Source organism: Pogona vitticeps, chromosome 2 (assembly GCF_051106095.1).
Source record: "Pogona vitticeps strain Pit_001003342236 chromosome 2, PviZW2.1, whole genome shotgun sequence".
NCBI lineage: Eukaryota > Metazoa > Chordata > Lepidosauria > Squamata > Agamidae > Pogona > Pogona vitticeps.
In genome coordinates, this window is record NC_135784.1 from 31,278,675 (window position 1) to 31,300,904 (window position 22,230).

The 22,230-nt window shown below is 45.1% G+C and overlaps 2 protein-coding genes and 1 long non-coding RNA gene across 5 annotated transcripts in view; 1 reads left to right on the forward strand and 2 right to left on the reverse strand.

The window, feature by feature from the left end:
• The window catches only part of DHX16 (DEAH-box helicase 16), a 26,894-nt gene extending 13,978 nt beyond the window's left edge, over positions 1-12,916 (reverse strand). The window contains exons 1-10 of one of the 2 annotated variants that reach the window (XM_072989184.2): positions 12,647-12,916; positions 10,964-11,232; positions 10,711-10,876; positions 9,580-9,636; positions 8,822-9,076; positions 7,237-7,461; positions 5,610-5,798; positions 3,051-3,161; positions 2,408-2,523; positions 516-726 (exon numbers count right to left, since the gene is read on the reverse strand). In XM_072989184.2, coding sequence (XP_072845285.2) covers positions 516-726; positions 2,408-2,523; positions 3,051-3,161; positions 5,610-5,798; positions 7,237-7,461; positions 8,822-9,076; positions 9,580-9,636; positions 10,711-10,876; positions 10,964-11,232; positions 12,647-12,850 — 1,803 coding nt within the window. In that variant the 5' untranslated portion in view covers positions 12,851-12,916. Of the gene's footprint in view, positions 1-515; positions 727-2,407; positions 2,524-3,050; positions 3,162-5,609; positions 5,799-7,236; positions 7,462-8,821; positions 9,077-9,579; positions 9,637-10,710; positions 10,877-10,963; positions 11,233-11,892; positions 12,410-12,646 lie in introns of those variants that run through there. The other variant, XM_072989185.2, reaches the window with a different exon arrangement.
• The window catches only part of LOC144587599 (uncharacterized), a 20,929-nt gene extending 1,451 nt beyond the window's left edge, over positions 1-19,478 (forward strand). The window contains exon 2 of the long non-coding RNA XR_013542756.1: positions 44-19,478. This is a non-coding gene — a long non-coding RNA (uncharacterized LOC144587599). The remainder of the gene's footprint in view (positions 1-43) is intronic.
• PPP1R18 (protein phosphatase 1 regulatory subunit 18) overlaps positions 17,668-22,230 on the reverse strand; it is a 48,101-nt gene continuing 43,538 nt past the window's right edge. For both annotated transcript variants that reach the window (XM_020812291.3, XM_078388746.1), the window contains one exon: positions 17,668-20,993. In XM_020812291.3, coding sequence (XP_020667950.3) covers positions 20,974-20,993 — 20 coding nt within the window. In that variant the 3' untranslated portion in view covers positions 17,668-20,973. The remainder of the gene's footprint in view (positions 20,994-22,230) is intronic.

Genomic DNA, 22,230 nt, shown 5'->3' on the forward strand with positions numbered 1-22,230 from the left:
GCTATATAAGATATAGCTTATTGTTACTGCTATACAGATATAGCTTATTGTTATTGTTGGGATGCTGAGAATAATCAGAAACAGCAGTCATGAAAGAGCTTTTAAATTTGAAGAAGGAAGGAAGGAAGGAAGGAAGGAAGGAAGGAAGGAAGGAAGGAAATTTTTTCGAGAGGCACCCTTAGCAGAATGTAACGGGCAGAGGGGATACCAATCCTCAGCTCCTTTGCAGTCCACACTGAGTTTAGCCACCACTCTTTCCCTCTGACTTCTTCACCGGAACAAAGTCCTTGAGAAGACTTTGATTTCTTATCAAAGGGGCTAAAGTTCAAGAAATCCAACGGCCCCATACAGTACCTCTTTGAAAGTAACTGGGAAACACTCTTTAAAATGACACTTAAATGTCATCACACCTAAAAATGACACGTTAACTACCTGTCCCTTAGTCACCCCAAAGGCAACGAGTTGTGAGTAACAAAATTACTTCCAAGTAGTTACTTCAAAGCTGTGCTGCTGACCTTGGTGTAAAAGATGTCAACTGGGAAACGGCGCCCCGGAATGCGGAAGATCGGCGCGTCATCAAAGAAGGTGGAGAAGCGCTCTGTGTCCAGCGTCGCACTGGCAATCAGGACCTTCAGCTCAGGCCGGAAGCGAGCAATGTCCTTGATCAGCCCAAACAAGATGTCTGTGTGCAGAGTTCGTTCATGTGCCTCATCTATGATTATGACACTATGAAGAAGAAATATGGGAACTGTAGTACTGAACTGCCAGCTATATTTCTGTAGCAGTTTTGATAAATCTGTCCTAAGTCAGGCCAGCGCTGAATCCATTTTATTGAGTCAGAAAGACCATGGCTTGCCAAACAGTGGGTCTAGAACAGGGATGGGCCTTGCATTAAACGCCTCCAAATTCCTGGCAAGCTGCTGGCGCCATGTTACAGCATAATCAGCTCCTGGAACTGGCGGGAATTTTCTTTAAAGCAGTGATTCCCCACTTTGGGTAACTCAGATGTTCTTGGACCGCATCTCCCAGAAACCTTGGCCAGCACAGCTAGTAGTCAAGGTTTTTGGGAGTTCAAGAACACTTGGGTTACCCATGGTTGGGAACCACAGCTTTTAATTCTTCTTTCCAAAGTCTTCCCTTAGTTTTGCTTTTGCTAAACTTAAATCTATGCAACAACTTAGCATGTTATGATTTTCCCCTAAGCTAACAAGACAGCTTACCCAGCCTTGGCCAGCTATTTGAGAACAACATGAAAACAGGCTTCTCTGCCCATTCTAAGGAGCTTTAAGATAAAAAGGATATCAGTGAGTTGATACTCCTTCGGCGCTACCCTGTTTCCCTGAAAATAAGACCTAACCTGAAAATAAGCCCTGGCATGATTTTTCAGGAGGCTCATAATATAAGCCCTACCCCAAAAATAAGACCTAGTTAATTGAAACCTTGCCCTCTACCATTGTGTAGCAACCAGAAGATGACATGTCTATATTTGAATAAATGTAGATGGTTGTACATGAAAAAATAAAACACCCCCTGAAAATAACCCCTAATGCGTTTTTGGAGCAAAAAATAATTTAAGACCCTGTCTTATTTTCGGGGAAACACGGTAATTACAGAATACAGGATTTATTCTAGTGGTATAGCTAAGGGAACTGTTTTGTTTCATGGAATTTGGAACAATTTCATTTGACAGCACTATCTGTGTAAGAAGGCAGAACCTATAGGAGAGCAGCAGAGAAAACCAGATGCTGGGTAGAAGGTGCAGTGCACTAAGCTACGGCTTCCCAAACAGCAGCCCCTGATGATGCCTGGTCAGTTATTCTATTAGTTCCTACTAGAAACTGTGTGTTTCCTTCTCAAACCATCATGGCTAGAACATAGCTCTTGTGTTTCTGTTTACATGTAAGCCTGATACTATTAATTTCATAAGTTACAGTCCATGTTTATGGGACACATTATATATAATCCTCCCCCCTCCCCCCTTTGGGCGATATGTATATACAGTACTACCTCGGTTTGCGAACGCCTCAGTTTAAGTAATTTTCGGTTTACAAACCGAAAGCTGCAAGAAATAAGGCCCCGGTTTATGCTGTTTTCTTTTTTTCCGTTGCACTATGAAAGGGCACATTGTGCCTATAGCGCCACCCCCTTTCGTAGTGCAATTCGCGTTTCGGTTTGCAAAATTTCCGTGCTACGTAACGATGCGTAGAACAGATCCGTTTTGCAAACTGAGGTACTACCGTATGCATATGCCTACAACTATACACGTGCACGTTCCCTCCTCTCAAGCACGTCATCCAACGTAGCGCCATCATTCTTCAGAAAAGAGTCCCCTCTTGAGCTGCCATCCAACCTTCCCAGCTGAGCTCTGGACAGCCGCCTAGTGGAGACCTCCGTTATTCTCGCTCACCTGTAGCTGCTCAGGTCAGGCTCCGTGAGGAATTCTCTCAGCAGCATCCCGTCGGTCATGTACTTCAGCACTGTCCGTTCTGAGGTGCAGTCCTCAAAACGGATGCTATAGCCAACCTGCGTGAAAATGGGAATTTTACACACCTATGTGCACAAAGCCTTTTCCAACACATGCAAAGCAGCATTTGGCTGGAAAGCCCCTTTAACTCCACTCCAAGGTGCTCCAGAAAGGGACAGAAATAAGAGGAAGGCACAGCCAGCAGCCGCCAGCTCCAGCTCCGAATCATAGGAAGCTGGAGACCAATCCCCACGGTAAGCAAAGGAGAACATCTATTTATTTACATAGTTCAAAAATTTGTACACCACCTGAATTAGGGCTGGGTACTGCTCTCCCTGATTTACAGTACATCTAAAGAAACAATAAACGAAGACACCCAATGAAGGAAAATAATTGAAAACTCGACAAGGAATATAATGGTGCATGAAACTGATATGTCACCCACACAAGGATGCCAGTAGGGTAACAAGGCACATATGGCAAACAGACCCCAGGCCAAAAATCTGTCTGTTTCCTCGCTGGGTTTCCACCTTTGTTCTCAGTCCCTTGGCACAGATCCCACAGCCACACCTTCCCCAGCACATACTTCATTTCCAAGCTTGACATCCATTTCCTGGGAAACACGGGCAGCGACACTCATAGCCGCCACTCGCCGAGGCTGGGTGCAGCCAATCTTCATTCCCTTCTCTGTGTAGCCCTGTTGAGAAGAAAACAGAAAATCCATGTGACTCAAGCCCTAGGACTAGGTACTCACGGGATGCCACCACTATCCTGCTCAAGAAAGCAGAGACACAAGACGGCCCTATTTAGGAACAAAAAGAATGGAAAAAGCCTTTATTGAGCTGAAGCAATTGGCCGTAAGATGCTGGAATTCACACCTGGAACTGGGATGAGGGAATTAGAGTATCTTCTTCTTGTTGTTTAGTTGTTCAGTCGTGTCCGACTCTTCGTGACCCCATGGACCAGAGCACGCCACGCCCTCCTGTCTTCCACTGCCTCCCAGTGTCTGGTCAAATTCATGTTGGTCACTTCGATGACACTGTCCAACCATCTCGTCCTCTGTAGTCCCCTTCGCCTCTTGCCTTCACAGTTTCCCAACATCAAGAGTCTTTTCCAGGGAGTCTTTTTTTCTCATGAGATGGCCAAAGTATTGGAGCCTCGGCTTCAGGATCTGTCCTTCCAGTGAGCACACAGGGTTGACTTCCTTCAGAATGGATAAGTTTGGTGTCCTTGCAGTCCAGGGAACTCTCAGGAGTCTCCTCCAGCACTACAATTCAAAAGCATTAATTCTTCGGCGCTCAGTCTTCTGGCGCTGTGGGCTAAACTGCAGAAGCCTGTGCTGCAGGGTCAGAAGACCAGCAGTCATAAGATCGAATCCACGTGACGGAGTGAGCTCCCGTCACTTTGTCCCAGCTCCTCGCCAACCTAGCAGTTCAAAAGCATGTAAATGCGAGTAGATAAATAGGTACCATCTCAGTGGGAAGGTAAAACGGCGTTCCCTAGTCATGCTGGCCATGTGACAATGGAAACTGTCTTCGGACAAGCGCTGGCTCTACAGCTTGAAAAACGGGATGAGCATGGCCCCCTAGAGTCGGACATACAGTAACTGGACTAAAAATGTCAAGGGGAACCTTTACCTTTACCTAAGATACTGTACCAGCTTTATGGTACAGTATCTCAGGCAACTGTAAACAGGCATCAGAATTCTGAACATTTGCCTCTCAATTACTTCTTTAAGTGGAAGCTTCTAGTTTTCATGGTTAGAAAGAATAAAGTAGAACAAGGAATTGCTTCCCAGCAACTGGTTGTACTCCTCATTGTTAAAAAGGTACAGAACTTGACAGCTCAATCCAGGATGCTTCGTGGCCCATTTACCTCCTTGAGTTGAAACTCTTGGGCTTTATTAATATTCATGCTTTTCTTAGTCCCCTGCTGTTTACACCTCTTCTTTCCAAAAAAAGCCAAAAAAATAAACCTCAACCCTTTTAAATAGGAACACGGCATGGAGAACTGCAAACAGCTCAGTGTAATGTGAATTCTGTTTACCATACAAACGTAGATTTTCATGAGCATGTGCTGAGGACATGTGGGGACAACCAGGAACACTAGTTCATGAAACGGTGGTCCTAGGGGAAAGCGTGAGCTCCCTAGCATTGCTCTGAAGTGAGAGGATCTTCACATACAGGACATGCCATAAAATCTGTTATTCTCTGTTAAAATGGATGTCACTGCAGTCCTAAGCAGTCTTATTTGAGAGTAAAGTCCACTGAAATAAAATCAGTGGGACTTACATTTGAGAGAGAAACTGTAACACTTCATATCATGAAAACCTTTGCTCTGCAAGTAAGATTTCTAGAAGCCTATCCATTCACATTCTCCTGCTAAAACGTAGATTGTTCTTATGATGAGTTGTAATATGATGATTCTTTCTTAATATTGCAATAATTTATTACTTGGCTTTTAATTTTATTTCTTTTAAGTACTGTAAGCCACCTTAAATCCTTCAGGAGAATGGTGGCATATAAATATATTTATTAAGCAAACAGATAAGTATACCTTAACCCTTGAATGACACATGAAAACAAGGACCTGTTCTGTTACACAAATTCAGACCCAATTACAGGGTGTGGCTCATCACTTGGAAACATCTGCAACAGCTATTCAACACCCCAGTGTCTTTCAGCATAATAATTTCACAAACTCATTAATATTTCCAACACACCTACAATCCAACACTCTGTTTTGAGAGATGCTTTTAAAAACGGAAGAGCTTTTCAGCTTGTTCCTACAGATGGCCCGCATACTGTGGTTGATTTGTTCTTTTTAAAAAAATGAAATTATATACTATGTGCTGTGGCCCTGTGACCAGCCAAGGAAGGCAATCCAGGCAGTAGCAGAGGTGGAGACTCAGAGGGCCAACTGGGAAGCCTCCATGGACTTTCAGCAACCAGGAAGCCTTTGGGGGAAACAAGAATGGAAGCAGAAAATGCTGCAGCTGCACCCAGACAGCAACAGCGAAAGAGGAAAAGGCATTCCCGCAACACATGAGGTGCTTCCGGGGCAGCGACGAGTGTGGCAGCAGATCTCAGTGCAGTTTTCCTCAATATCTACAATCTCCTGTTTTTTCTGATATCTGCCAAGTTACCTCTTCAAACAAGTACTGTGGGATCTGAGTGGTCTTGCCGGAGCCGGTCTCCCCTTCGATGATGAGCGTCTGATGTTCTGCAATGGCAGCCAACAGGTCTGCACGGTAGGGGTAGATAGGCAGGCTGTGGCGCACCTCCTGGATGGACAGCTTCTTGCGCTCCACCTCCGACAGCTGTGGTTTCTCCTCCTGGATCCAAGAGAGACACAGCAACGGCGGAGACCATTAGCAAATCAAGAGGTCCAGAGCAGCAGGAGGGGCTGGAGTGCTGGGCTGAGACCCTGCCACTGAAAACAGCCAGCTCCACAAGCAGAACAAGGAAGGCACCAGGGCTAACAGGCGTTTCTAGATGCCTCCAGGTTCCCTTTGTTGGTATCTCTGGGCAAAAGCTTGGAAATATGTTAATCTGAGACCTTGAGAAGTTGCTGTCAGTCAAAAGATAACACTGGGTTAATCCGATACACCAGCGGTCCCCAACTTTTCTGTGCCTGTGGACCGGTCGAGCCTCTGGGGAAGGCGGGGCACCCCCCCCCATGCTAGCGCAGGTGGTCTCTCAGGCACATGCACTCTCTCTCTCTCGGGTGCATGCGCGAAGCAGTGGGGGAGCATTGCGTGCCTCCCACACCCCTTTGTGCAAGCGCAGGAGCGCCTGCACGCCCGCCCACCCCTTCACGCTGGCACTCGGGCACATACATGAAGGGGTGGGGGAGCACTCACGCTGGCGCTGGCACACACATGCGTGTGCAAAGCAGCTGTGGGGAGGGGAATGTGTGCGGGGGGGAAGTCTGTCTCCACGGCCCAGTCCCGCTCAGGCCACGGACAGGACAGGCCGCGGACCGGGGGTTGATGACCTATGAGATACACACTAAGACTGAGCAGCCATGTTCCTGTATCATGACATGCTGATTTTATGAACACCTAAAAGGCTGTGTTTTATTCAGCTGTGCCCTAAATGACATGCTGTTTGAGGGGACAAACTGGCATGCTTTACATGTAGCTCAAGGTCAAATTTACGGCAATAGGAGGACAGGGAAAACAGAAATTGCAGCCCAGAGTGTAATTAAAGTTCTTATGTATCTCCATGCTGCTCTCATGCCTCTGCTCTTAATGATACAACCCATGGCTAGTGCCCACACCCACTTAGGAGCCTTGTGGTGCAGTGGATAAATTGCAGTACTGCCACGAAGACTCTGCTCACAACTGAAGTTTGATTCCAGGTGCAGGTAGTTGGTTTGAGGCTGACTCAAACTTCCATCCTTCTGAGGCCGGTAAATTGAGCAAAGGGGTGGGGTGGGGACAATGTGTAGCCTGCATAATTAAGTTGTAAACCACCGAGAGACAGCCTTAAGCACTATGGGGTGGTCTAGAAGTAGCACACTTTGCTTTTAATTTTTTTCTTGTTTATTTTAATTTCCATGACTTTCCTTTCCAACTTCAAGCAGCCAGTACTTTCCTAGCTGCTCCTTTACCCTCGCTTCTTGGAAAGTGGGAGAGATATCCACAGAGCCTCGTAAAAAACTTCTCACCTGATCAAAAATCCAACTCCACTCGGAGGTCAATCTGAACTAACTCAGCCCTAACCCAAATCCCCACATGCCACCGTCCTGTCTGCCCTCCAGCTTCTGACCTTGTTCTGCGTTGTGCCCTTCATCTGTACAGCATTCACAAACTGGATCATCTCATCCTCTTCGAGCACATATTCGTAGTCTTTGTGAGGATGGCGCTTACTGGCATCTCGAGCCCCAAAGCGGAGGGAGGCTGCCCCGATGTGGTCTTCCTCCCAGCGCCGCTGCTCATCGCGTGGGGCCAAGTGATCCTCTGTCTGGGGTTCTTCATAGCGATCTGGGATCTTCTGTAGGACAAAAACAAAAGGAGGCGTCATGGGCATATCCTGTAGCTCTGTGCCTTGTGTGGCTGTCGGTGCTTGTAGAGATACATTCATCACCCAGTGTGCCTGATTATACACAAGTAAGCCTGAAGGAGTTAATGGGTTATATGTATTTGTGAAGGCTTTCACGGCCAGGATCTAATGGTAGTGCTACTCCTGTCCTCTGAAGATGCCGGCCACAGAGACTAGCGAAACGTTAGGAAGAACAACCTTCAGAACATGGCCAGACAGCCCAAAAAACCCACAACAATGGGTTATACTTTAAGCATATGTACAAATAATGTCGAAGACGTATTAGATGTCCTCACATAGGGACTGGAGCAGCTTGTTTATCCCATAGGCAAGAAAGGGGATCTTCCTCAATGTGGCCTTTCTCCCATAACCCCATATGTGCAAATGTCAACTTTCTGAATCAGAGTTTTTCTTGTGTCAATGGAAAATAGGGGCTTCAAAACTTAAATGGGGAGCCTCCGCAGGCAACAGAGACAATCACTTTCAGAATCTGGCCCCTCCTCCATGTGTAAAAGATCCTGGATAGGTAACAATCACATAGAGGAACAGGGCTAGGGTGGTCCCCCTCTTTACACACTGAGTAAAAAGACTGAAAGATGATGCTACAGTCAGCTGCACAACATTCTTATCACTGCAGCCATTAATGAGGGCAAGAAGGATATAAACAGGCAGAACACTGGTTCTCCTAATGACATCACAAACAGCCAATGAACAAAGGCTATTTATTACAAATGAGCATACGTACCAACGAACATTTTTCTGGGACTTCACTGTACTAACATTTGTCCCTGAAATGTCCTAAGAACGGTCATGTCCAGTTCCATATTAGAAAATTCTTAGCTGTCACTTGATCAAAACGTACTGTGTTCATGTATGGCTGTTGAAGAGTAATTTGTGACATGCCTCCGGAATGGTCTTTAAACCACACAGAATCATGGGGCTGGCATGGACCTTGAAGATCATTTTGTCTCTGATAAGAGACTGCACAGATGTGTTCAACTACAATCCTCATCGTCTTCCACTCCATGAAAGCTCTACCTAGCCACTTTCACTCCTCTCTTACATAAAAGCCAGATTTTTTAACCAGACCGCTTATATTATGTCTCTCCAGGCATGTGAACAAACACATGTACATGCCCGCAAGGGACCGACCATCCACGATCCAACTAAAATGTTTTCTCAGGGTCCCAAGGCGAGGTCACTCCAAACCTTGCCCCCACCCAAGATTCTTCAGCAAAATAACACTAACTATACAGGCCACTTTCCAAAAGGGGACGAGTCCCCCGAGCGTGGCCACACACATAGTTGTTACCTTGCTGCGACTCTCCTCAGGCATATAGTACCGATTGCTCTTCTCCATCTTCTCCTGCTCTCCAGCTTGCTTGTACTGCTTTGCCAAGTCCCGCACCCTGCGCTTGTATTCCAGCTCCTGTCGCTCAAAGGCTGTTAGCTCCTGCTCCGAGAACAGGTATTCCTCATCGGCTATCTCTGCCTCCAGGTCTTCTATCTTGTCCTTTTCCCGTTTGGCCAAATATTCCCGGCGAGACTTCTTCCGGAGCTCTGGAATCTGCCAGGCACAAAAAGAAAATATGGGATCCATACAGATGAGCCCCCCCCCCCCCAAAATAAACCCAAACAAATAAGGATTTTGCAGATTTTGACCTTGACCCTTTTCGCGAGGCTGATCTCTGCTTTTGTTGATCAATAATTCTTAAACCAAACTCCAACTAGGAGGTGATATTTTGGTAGGATTAACAGGTTATCAAGCCCACCACGTAAACTGCCCTCTGGATACAGACAATACAAATAAAGCCCTTCTGTGAGCACAAATTTTCTGCATTTTTCTGAAAAAACTGTCACATACTATAATCAAATATGCCTTATCCCATGATACATTCATTATGTAGCATTTAATGAACCAGGATAAAATCAATGCATTGGGTTGATCAGGGGTGGCAAAGGGGTCGAGTGAGAGATAAATGCTTAGGTGAGCTACAACTATACAGTAGATGTATTATCAACCAGATATTTCACCTGATAATCCCACACACACAAAATGTAAGTTCTTACTATGAATTTCTTGTCCTCTTCGACCATCTTCAAGCGCTTCTGGGCTTCTTCATAGGCCTAAACTCAGTGGGAATATAAAACAAAATGCATAAACAAAGAGATGACACCAAGGCAGGTAACCCTCAGAGTTCTTATTCTCCCACTTTGGTTGCCATTGGGTCAGGAAGGCCAAACTTAAATCTCAGTCAAACTATTAGCACAGACCCCAAACCAGCAAGAAAGTCAACAAAAGGGGGTCCCTTCTCAATGAATGACTAGACTTTTCTCTTTCTCCAGCTGCTGAAACTAATTGTTACTAAAGATGCTAATGACAGCAAATATAATATGAGATGAACACATATGGAAAATTGGATCAACCCAAATCAGAGCAGGTGGCCTAAAGAAGGAAGTTTTGGAGTAGCTAAGACAAGGGTTTGAAACGGAAAGGTGGCCAGTTAGACAGAACATACATCTTTGGGAAAGAAAGCCTGCCAAACAACCAAGAGAGAGGAAGAGATGCAAAGGTTCTCTTGTCAACTTTGTAAAGGGCTGAACAAAGGCTATGCCATACTCAATAATAATGAGGCAAAAAAGCCACAATTTTGTCCTAGCAATATCTTCGGCAGAGACCTGGAATATTTGCAAATGACTAGATTAAGTAATTGTACACAGCTTCTCTTAATTCGGGTACTTTATTGTATGTCACAGGCTGCTCTGCATAATTTATTCTGTTCCTGCTGTTGAAGAGAAGGAGACTAATGCTTGATTCCAGAAATGCTTCCTCAGGAACATACCAGGATTTTGGGATTTTACCAGACACGGTTCATACATTTTCCTGCTTATCTTTACAGCCATATAGGTTAGAAAAGGAGTGGCTCAAACAGAACATCAGGTTCTATAGCCACTGTCACATTCTGCCATATTCCCTGCATCTGAGTAAAACCATGGGCCTATTACAAAGAGTAAATTATTTGGTATTAGCATAAAATGTTCCTGCAAATTTTCTGGCTTTAGAAAAAAGTGTGTATAATAATGATAAAATGCTGGGAATGATGTGAGGAATTTGGGGGACAGTGAAGAGCACCAACAGGGAAGAACATAGAGAAGAGGTCCTGGCTGTGGAAGAAGAGACACAGAGGCTGAGGGTTACACCTTCTTATCCGAACGCTCCAGGATGTTACGGGTCTTCTCCTTGTCCTTGCGCTTGATGCGCTCTGCAAAGGCGTCTCGCTCCTCCAGGTCCTGCAGTCGCTCTCGCTCACTTCGATCCCATTCATCCTCCGAGTCCTCCTTCTCAGTGGGGGAGGCAGCCCGTTTCCTGCACCAAGAAGGGCAATACTGAGCACCATCGCTTCCCCTCCTCCTCCTCACCCGGTCCCGCTCTCTGCAGGTGGCTGAGACTCACCGTCCTCGCTCATCTTCACCATCCTTTGCATCAGAGTCTTCCTCCTCCTCCTCCTTGCGCTGTCGCAAGTGTTTGTGCCTCTTCCGCTGCTTGCCTTCAGAGCCTCGTGGGGGGCGCTCTCGCTTGGAGCTTCGGGCTGACGTGGCATGGCTCGCCTCTTCGTCATCACTGTCCTCTAGCAGGGTGTACGAACGGTTCTTCTGCTGAATAGCCAAGGCTTCCTGCTCAGCCACCCTGGCTGGACGTTCCCGTGGTGCTTGGTGTGGAACCTGCAAACAGAAACTCATCAGATTCAGAAATCAGAGAACCTATGCCTTCCACACACAGGCACAGGTCAATTCCCATGAACATTTGTCTCCATTCCTCCCTCCACAGTCCTATTCCATGAAAACATGTCTTCTCTTAGCTTCCCCATTCCTCTGCTCTCCCCACTTCACTTGGTGGGGACATGTGAGAGGGCCTTCTCTGTTGCTGCTCCCAGACTCTAGAACTCCTTCCCACAAGAGGCCAGGTTGGCCCCATCTTTGATGTCCTTCCGCAAGCAGGTGAAAACTTTTCTGTTCAGGCAAGCTTTCCCAGAGTGACTTGCTGCCTGAGAGGAGGGGTTTTTCCCCTTTTCAATGGACTGTTGTACCTTACTGCATCAAATGTGTTTTGGTGTTGCTTAGGTCTTTTGGTATTGTATTCATTGATCCTTTTAGTATGGTATGCTCATTGGTACTCATCTTAAATACTATCTTTTAATTGTTGTAAGCTTAAAGCAAAAGACAAGTAAAAATAGTTTAAATAAATAAATAAATAAAAATAAATGTAATCCAACAAGGCAGGGATAGGCAATCTGTCTTTGGGATCGCCCCTGACCCAACTGCTGACCTCACCATGCTTGGAAAAAGCCTGAAAGTGAAACAAATAAAACTAGGAATGCATACATAGGCCAGTTTCTTGGGAGAGGGTGGCAGGTTTGGGGGGAGGATCTTGGAGGACTTCCCTTCCCACAAGGCATTGAGCTGTTTCTTCATTAATGCCAGAAGCGGCACTGGATTGCTCCTGGAGTGGAAGGATCAGCCAGCTGCGAGATGAAAAATGTCACTCTGGAGGCATAGAGGGATAGCAGATACAGGCCTTTGGGGGGCCAAGAGTTTTCTCCCTCTTCTTTTGGCATTTTTGAGGCCAGCCCTGGAATGATCTTTAGAGGTCACGAAATGTTCCCCGGTCACCCCATGCCACCCACTCCTGCCGTAAGACCCTGTGACCAAAAGACTGAGCTCTGAACTAGGAAGCGCCCAGTTCAAATCCGGGGAAAGCAAGCAATGCTCTTTTTTTTTCTTAAGGCAGGCTTCTGGCCAGTCAATGTCTGTCTCTCCCCAGAGATGGTGGCTGCTCTCTGCCCTCTAGTTGCTTTCTACTTAGGGCGACGCTATATGCGTGTGTGTAGAATCATAAAACAGCTACAGGGATTCCGCAGGAAAACCCCCAACTCATCAGGGCAGGGCTTGGGGGGGGCGTGGATTGCCAGCTGCCCGGGACCATCCATGGCGAGGAAGGGAGAGAATAAGGGCATCACAACAGCTGGGATCGCGGGGGGGGGGGCTCCACTCCCTCGCCCTGTCTTTGCAGAAGCCCCGCCCCTGGGCCATAAGCCCCGCCCCTCACTGCTCCCCCGCCCCCCCTCCGGCCCCTCACCCGCTCCCACAGCTGCTGAGCGAAAGCCCGAGCGGAAGGGTCCGCCACTCGCAGGGTCTCGGTCTCTTCCAGGCGGGCGAGCAGGTCCTCCGCGGTGTGGCTCCGCCTGGCCAGGCCCACCATGAAGGCCACCACATGGCGCTCGCTGAGCCCCAGCAGGTCGTGGAGCTGCCCTGAGACCCAGCGCTCCAGTTCCCCCGCCATGATCTATAACCGGCCGCAGGAAGTCCCGGGCCTCCTCCAACGTCGCCCTTCAAGGCATCCTGTCACGGCTTCCGAGCACGTGCCCCGCGCCAGCCAATTACGCTCGCTGAAAGGACCAAAGCTTCCTCTCTATCCCTCTTTCTCTCTATCATTCGTTGTTGCCTAGCGACAAATGATAGAGAGGCATAGAGAGGACGCTGCCCTCAAAGATTTCGGAGAAGCGTGGTCCTCCAGGTGGGGATAGAACTGTCATCATCCCTCATTAGCAGGATACCAAACGGTGAGGGATGGTGGGAGCTGCTATTTAAAAAAAAAACAACAACCAAAAAAGCACCCAACATCTGGAAGGCCACAAGCTGTCCATACCTGACTTACTCTGGACTCTGCTTTAATGGTTACTGAGACACTATGTAGCCTGAGTTCTTCAGACTACAGCTCCCACCCCTCCTGTCTTCTGCGTTTTGCAGCCTACGAAGAAAGAAAATCAGTTTGTTGCAGGGCTGGGCACACACTGAATTACAGGCCATAGCTGCCCTCAGCAACATGAGGATTATGGGAGTTGGAATGAAAACATCTGGAGAGCCAGAGTTTCCTCAATGTTGAGCTTCCCCTTTATGAACCAAACGTGGAAGACATCTAGACATACAGTGCTATATAAGTGTCTCTCTCTCTCTGTGTGTCTACTCAGAAATTGTTGCTGTTATCTAACTTCCCAGTTACCGCGACAAATGTGCATTAGTAGCTCAGGTCTTGCAAAGTCAAAGTCTTGGTTCAATCCATCTCATATTTGGTCCTTCTCTTTGTCTGCTACCTTCAGCTGCTCTCTGTGTTACTGTCTTTTCCCCATGAGTCTTGTCTTTTTAGGATATGCCTCAAGTGTGACAAGCCTCAGCTGAGTTGTTTTTTTGCTTCTACAGAGAGTTCAGACTTGATTTGATTGGTGGTTTTCAAAGTATGTGAGATACAGTACTTCATTTTTGTTTTTACCAGTGCTGCCTCCCGGTGAATTTTTGTGGCAGAGCAGAAATTTGAACCCAGGACTTCTGAGTCTTAGTCCATCGCTCTATCCACTACACTGAACTGGCAGCTTATTGATTTGATCTAGCAGCGGCTTATTTACCTTTGTAGTGGCCCATGGTATCCCTAAGTTTTCCTCCAACACCATATTTCAAACAAATCAGATTTTCTCCTGTCAGCTTTCTTCACTGTCCAGCTTTCACATCCATACATAACAGTGAAGAATGACATAGTGTTGAAGATCTTGGCCTTGGTGTCCAGTGACACATCCTAATGAGCTTTTCTTAATCCTTCAAAGCTGCCCTTATGAGTCTCGATCTTTTTTCCAATTTCTTTGCTGCAATTTCTGTTTGGACTGATAATTATGCCATGGTATAGAAAATATTTCACAATATTGATGTCTTCATTCTCAATATTAAAGTTACGTACTTCTGTAGTCATGATTTGTCTTCTTAATGGTCAAACTGTAATCCTGCTTTTGTAACATTAAGTTCTATTGAGCTATTTGTTTACTTGGATATCTATGAAAGAACCTTGCAAACAGTTTCACAAAATGAGACTCTACTTTTTCACATATATTACACGCAACATGAGCAATTATCACAGCAACAAAATGCTTCAATTTGTGCATCCAAGTCTTTGGCAAGAGCACCAATACAGAAGTTGCTTGTAGAATGACAAAATTCAAGTGTTATTTTTAATTCCAAATTCAGACTTAAATCTAAGATATCGTCCTCCGTTGCATTGAGTAAACATAACATAGAAGAATTCGTTCTATACACAGAGTCTAAAAAACCCTCAACCAAGTTAGCAAGGGTCTTAGCAGTCTAAGTAGCAACAGTAGCTCCACCCTCTTCAGCTCTCCCATTCTATCTGATTCAGTTCTCTTACTCACAGCCCAGCTCTTTCTTAGTCCCAATGCTTTGGGCTAAACCAATGTTTCATAGGGGTTACACCTTGCACTTTCTTTTTGACCTTTCTCACCAATTGTTTCCAGTTATTGCTGGTGCTAGTAGGATATGTGCAAATCTTAAATTATTGATGTTTCTTCTTCAAGCTTTTACTCTTTATCAGAATTTAATCCATCTTTTCATGTGATATATTCTGCAAATAGGTTGAACAGATAGGGAAATAAAACATACCTTTTGCCTATGGGAAACCATTCTGTTTCTGCATATTCTGTCCTAACAAGCATATTGTTCAGAGTATAGATGACACATTAAGACAATCAAATATTTCATTAGAATTATCCATATCTTTTCATGATCTACACAAAGTCATTTTATGAAGCACACAATGCCTTTCTTTTGAAATTCCTTGGTACATGCCAGGAGCCAATGAAAATTTGCAATGTGATCTCTAATGCTGCTTCCTTTTCTGAATCCAGCCTGAACACTGGGCTTTTCTTGCTTCATATATGATCTTTGTTGAAAACTTCTGAGTATCAGCTTGCATACATGGGGGGAAAGGTGCTTTAATTACTATAAGCTTTGGTATCTCCTATGTTTGAAACTTGAAATTATATGGAATGTTCTCAGTTCGTGGACCAGTTGTCAGGATCCACTTGCAAAGCTCTGCCAGTGCAGACAGAATAATATCACCAGCAGCAGCAGCAAATTGCTGCTAATTAGAGTTCCTTCTTCAATTTTGGTTTGTGTGTATCTAAAAATTTCAAAAGGATTTACTTAATTAGTTGCAACCCCTCGCTGCTAGTGACATCATTCCCACAGTGTCAGCAGACCTTTGCAAAATGACACTGGTCATTGCTCTTTCCCCCCCTGTATTCAATGGCATATTCTTGTTAGGATTATGACTGAAATAGGCCCCATTGAATTAAGTGATACTCCTCAGAGAGTCTGTACTGGATTGTAGCCTTAATATACTGTATTAGACTTGCAGACATAACTACACATGAAGGTTTCCTGTAACAGTTCTCTGTTGTTTTCCTAAATCCATTACAGTTGCAGTTGTTACAGAAGTTTAAAGTACAAGAACCTTGTTTGAAGGAGTGGTCGCAAGACCAGATAGGCGGAGTATAAATAAATAAATGAAAAAGCAGTTGCCTAATCTGTTTGGTCATCACTATACAGTAGAGTGGTATCTCAACTTACGAACGTACCTACTTGCGAACGATTCAAGTTACGAACAGCTCAGTTCACAAAAAGTTGCTTCGACCTGCGAACAGAGCCTCTACTTACGAATCAAAACGAAAAAATAAAAAAACCGTTCCTGCCCTTTTTTTGACCTAAGTTCACCTTAGGTCAAAAGAAAAAAAATTAAAAAATTCACCCCCTAGTGGTAGAATACGGATTAACCAGCTTTGCATTAGTTCCTATAATGCCTCTACCTATGAACAGCGCCTCGACATATGAATGAAAACCAGCAGATATGGATTAAATGGTTTTCAATGCATTCCTATGGAAATGTTTGCCTCGACTTCCAAACTTTTTGACATACAAATGCCATTCCAATACGGATTAAGTTTGTAAGTCGAGGTGCCACTGTACTACCTTTTTTGACCCCTTAACTTCCCATTCTCTACCCTGGGTGGTTAAAAACTATCTTGCACTGCATAACAAACTACCATAAACTGCTCCAAATGGTGGCAATATGTTGGGTAGCACTTCAGTAATTCAACTGCCAAAGTAATTTAGGAGCAAACTGATGAATATGTTTAGTATAAGAGAAGAATGTTAATCTAGTGCTCCTCAGCTAGAATGCAGGGGAAAGAGGTGCCCTTCTTCATAGCACATATTCACTGCTGAAGTAATCTGGAGCTGACACTTTCCTCTCATGGTGGTTCAAGATTAGGTTTATTTGAACCAAGGTGTTGGTTTTAGTCCCTGTTCTATCCTCACAAGAAGCCTATGAGGTATCTCATTCTAAGAGAAAGAGATTAGCCCAAGATCAGCCTAAGAATTGCATGGCTCCATCAGTAATTGAACCCAGATCTCCCACATCCCTGCTTCTATACCACAGGGGCCTTGGATTCCTCTCTCTTGATTTTCAGGCATTGAGTAGAGCCAGCCTGTGGGGCCTTGGGCAACCTGTACCATGCCCCCAGAAGAAGGGCATGGTAAACCGCTTCTGTTCCTAGAAAACCCTGGAAAGAGTCCCCATACATCAGAATAGAGTTTATGGCACATGATTATTGTTAAGATGCAGCTAAATAAGTTTGCCTTTTATATTCTTTTATTGCATTGCATCACTTGAATGATTTTGCAATTCCCCCCCCCATAGTTTTATTGTTTTTTTTAAATATACTGACCTCCGTTGGATAGACTGCCAGATTAGGATTCAAGAATTTTGGATTCAAATCGGTGTGTAACTATAAACTTCACTGTGGATGGCACTGGTTAAAACCACTCCTTATGTATCTCATATTACTCAAAACCCCTACTACAGTCCTCATAATTGGAATGTGACTGTAAGGTGCATAACACCGGCTTTGCAACTTTTAACTAAATGTTCATCACAGAAACACAGATAGAACTGAATAAACAAGAAAGCTTGGGTAAGTAAATCTTGCTGCTAAGTCAGGAGTTGCAGTGTTTGGGCCTTTCTGAGACTTTGCTCCTCCTTTGTCACAATTAAGCTAAGATATTCACAAAGTCAAATGCAGCATGTAGAATCATCTTGCAGTGGTGCACTAAGGTCCAAGTACTGTACTCTGTTTCCAATGTTGTGTGACTAGTCAGCTGTCTCAGAGAAGAGAGGCACATGGTTTATGGTGTTTACGTCACCTTCAGTGCAGTATCCATTTAACTAGGAAGTCTAACAGACAACAGTGGAATAGCAGGTCAGCGTGCAACACCATTCTGGTTTATTGTTAATAATAATAATTACATATAAAAAAACACTGATGGAAATGGCTGGACACAGCTGTTTCAGCCCTTGGCCCATATATATGTTGATCTTTGCAGACTCTATTCCGCTCATCAAAGGAAGAGATTCTGACAGGTCCAATTGTTTACCCACTCATTCTTGGGCTCCAGGCATGGCTGTTCCCACAGTGCAAAATTAAGAGGGGAAGTGATAATAAAAAGGGTGCACATATGACAAGATAAATTAGCAAGGAAGAGGGAGAAGAAACAAGTTGTTTTCCTCATTCCTTCCCATCTGTGACTCCTCCTTCCATTCATTCACACTTCCATTCCCTCAGTCCTTGGGCTACGACTTTCTACCCTCATACATTAGTCGCTCTTCCATCCTCTCAGTCTCCATCCTTTTCTACGGATGAGTTCTGCCATTCTTCAAGTCATTTAACCTCATGGATTCCAATAGCGAGGAATTCTTTGTCAAATGTTTAGGAAGACGGCCAATATGAGTGCATTGTTTTCCCCTTTGTGAGAGACTCCGCCAGACTTGTACTGCCAGCACCAGAAAGTGGCATTCTGGGACATGGTGGCATCCTAAGCCCTGAAATAACCCCAGGATTTTGGAGTTTGTAGTAGATGGCCTAGGTGCCCACAATGGCATCTTATTTTCTTGAGTTGGTCCACTGCCTCACGGCTGTTAATTAGTTTACCCTCTGCAGGTCTAGCCTAAAACATTTTTATGCCAGAGGCCAAGGCCAAAGTTCCCTCCAATCCCACCTTCCATATATCAAACTGAACTGGTCTGGCAGTCAAATCTGACTTCAACACTGGGAACAGGATAATACCTACCGTACAGAACAGGCTAATTTAGGAGGTGTAGAAGAAGATGCATGCCACACACAGCCCTGTCCTTTTCAAAACAACAACAACAATCTGGGGCCTCAGCAGGAAGGCAGAGAAACTGCCAGACCTTCCAAAAAATTACTTCCCTCCTCCCACATCAAGAGCCCCCAGCCAGCACAAGGGCTGCCACTGCTGCCCAGCATCGGTCACCAGGGGCAGCTACCTCATTCTTTCTGATTTTAGGGTCAACCCAACCGGTTAAAGTCATGCAGAGGTGATTGCTTCTCCTCATTTTTATGACGGCTTGCTCATTCAGACAAGAAGACAGGTAATAACAAAGAGATGCAGCCATCAGGATTAGGCTGCTGCACAGCAGGGGTAGTGACTCCTCTGCTCAGGAGGGGCTCTCTTCAGGTGCCTAGCGGGGCAGATCTCTGATGCTGACCCTGACTCAGAAGCAACAGAAGATCCTCAAAGGGGAGGTCTTCAAAAGCTGCAAATGATCTTAAAACAAAGGTACTACTTGGTCTTCACTTTCCTGTTTGTCTTAACCAAGCTCGCTACCTCCCCCTACTGGACCAAAAGGAGTGCCACATTAGCCGCCACCATACTTCCAGCCTCATGTTGTCTGCCTTCGGGTCTCATGGGGGAAGAAGAATCTGGATCGCTCTGTCAGATCATGTGACCCACTTTGTCTGCCCATCTCACGGCAGAAAGCATCACCTGGTGGCCTCCTGACTGAGGTTTCCCTACATCATGACCACCGACTTCATAGAGAACTGTCAGTATGTTATAACGGTGACCACTTAACATTTGGAAAGCCACTCTTGAGTTTTCCTCCTGGGTCCACTTTTCCAAAATCCCTATTGCCATGCACTGAAGGATGGCAAGTAACTAAGTCGGTTTGTAAAATAACAACAATTAAAAAAATTAAAAATCGACAAAAAAAACCACACACCTATTTTCAAAATATCACTTTGTTTTCTAACATTCCGACTGCCACTATTCACCACCTCTCATGCTTGCTCATTCAGTCTCACAGGACTTCTGCATCCCCCAAAAGCAGGAAATGGACATGACTAAACAGGAAGCGTCACTTCTCTTCCGGCTTTGCTGACCATCTCCACGAGCTACTGCCTTCCCATTCTATGCTTCCAAACATACATCTGGCAGTCTCTACTGCCTGAACTAGAGAGAGAGAGAGAGAGAGAGAGAGAGAGAGAGAGAGAAGAAATGGTCCCTAAGAGCAAGCAGCTCTGCCCACATGCAGAGAGATACCTTTCCCCGTTTGCCCAGTTTCATGCCTACACACCTAGTGCTCCTCTTGGAATAACTCCAAAACGCCCTCCCTATTTGCCCCATCGCATGCCTACTCACAGACTCGGTTAAGAACAAGAGCCCAAAACATGGAAAAAATGTGATCTTTTTAGACTGTAATTCCCAGAAACCATGGGCATGCCACCCAGAGAATTCAGGGAATTATATTCCCACCAACAGGCGGCCAGAAAAAAAGTAATTCCCCCAAGCAGTGCTAGAGCCATACCGTTTTGTCCAGAATGGCTTTAAAAAGAAAGGGGAAGACAGAGATAACGAGAGAGAAAGTTAATGAAAGAGAGAGATGGGGGGAGGGGACTCCCCACCCCCACTATAAAACTTTCTCCAATATTGATAGGTTGACAGTGTGCAACTTAATTGCTCCTTCTTCCTCTTACCCCTTCACCCATATGGCAGCTATTAGAAATTGTTGTTTGGTTTCCTTTAAAAGTCCTAATGGACAATATGATATTTTACCAACATATAAAAAAAAGCCAGGAGTTCCTGGGCCTTCTGGAAGAGTCCCGTCAGCCCACGGAGGGCATCCGCTGTAGTTTGGGTGGTTAAGCAGGAAGAAAAACAAGGTGACAACATTAGCCCTTGTTTGAAACGGCAACACCAGAGAAGTATGTACGCAAGGTTCAGTACTCCGGCTATTGACAGTTCTTTTTTTTCCAAGTGGCTGGTTAGGTTGCTGTTGCACCGGAGTTTGCATCGGCTGGCAGTGTCGGGATAAGGAAAGGAGACTCTGAGTTGTACCCGTGTACGGCTGAGAGCAGCTTCTCTACCAACTCATATGATTTGGAACACCTCTTGCTATCTGGATTTGGGGTGACCGGGGCAGGGTGTCTCTGTGGTCCTGTTTTCAGTGCCAGAGCGGAGGGTGTAGTTCGATGCCGATGAGTGGAAGATACTTTTGTAACTGTCTCTCATTTCTTGAAGGAAGAAACACATCCAGAGTCTCAGAAAAGGGCAGCATTTTCCATTCTTTCTCAGTCCCAGCTTCTGTTCTCAGCGTTTGTGGTCACTGGAAGACGGAAACAGACCAAAGGTACATCCGAAGGATTTGGAATGTGGTAGGAATCCTTAGATATGCGCGATCCTTCCTTGTGATGGAGAAGGATGAACAGGTTACCGCCGGCAGGACTCATCTGGAAAGGAGCAGAGAAAGAACACACACACTGTCAGCCAGAAGAAAAGCACAAGGAAATGAACTGTTAGTACCTTCGCCACTAAACCACGACCAAAGCAGCAGTCCTTGCACTTCTCAAATAAGGCCACTAGATGGAACCTCGTCATGAGTTTCCATGTTTAAAACCAGAATTTGGACACCGCAACACAAGAATCATTGGAGTCTTGACTTGAGAACTTAATTCGTATTGGAAGGTGGTTCTCAAGTCAAAAAGTCTGTAGGTCAAGTCTCCATTGACCTACAGTGCATTGAAAACCGATTAATCCCGTAACAGGCCGTTTTTGTTCCATTGTGGTTTTTTTCTGGTCTGTAAGTCAATTCTCAGCCTGCAAGTCAAACCTAAATTTTGCGGCCAGAGAAGTCTGTAACTCAAAAAGTCTGTAAGTCAAGCCATCTGTAAGTCAAGGGTCCACTGTATATTTTTGGAAAGAGACAGGATGGGGTGCATAATATAAATTAAGATGAAACATATTGATGAGAATATTTATATATAAATTTATATTCCCAATGGTGGTGGGTTACACTGCATATTTGAGTTGTGATTCTATTTGTCATTTATGTTTTTGTTATATTTTGTTATATATTGAAAAAACAAACCCCGAATTTGGACCGGGGGGGACCTTTTTGCCTCCTGGAGAGTTATGGGAGTTGCAGCCCCCTCAAACCAATGTTTCTGAGGACTACAAATAATTCCCCCTCATTTCTGAACACTCCCACAGACAAGAGATCCTTCCTTCCACGTATACCTTATTTTTCACAATAGCACACCTTCTCATGTTTGAACGTTTTGTCTTGCTCTAATGCTTTTATCTATGTATGTGCTGTCAAGTTAATTCTGACTTATGGCAACCTTTTTCAGAGTTTTCCAGGTAGAGAATACTTAGCAGTGGTTTAGGATTTCCTTTCTTCTGGGGCCATCCCCAGAACTTCTGGATCTATAGCCAGATGCCTAACTCACTAAGCTATCCAGCCAGCTGACACACTTATCGCCTGTTCTCAATCCTACCTGCTTGATCAGTTCCACAAACAAATCAGATCCAAAGAAGAATAGGTTTCTAGCTTTCTTTTTGTTGATATGTTTCTAGCCTTCATGGTCACCTATAAAAGACTAAAAATGTGCATGTTCCTCCTGTCATAGGTTCACTGAATGGATGGAACCTTTTTCCACCCAAAGGTATGGCTTGCTGAGAGCTCTG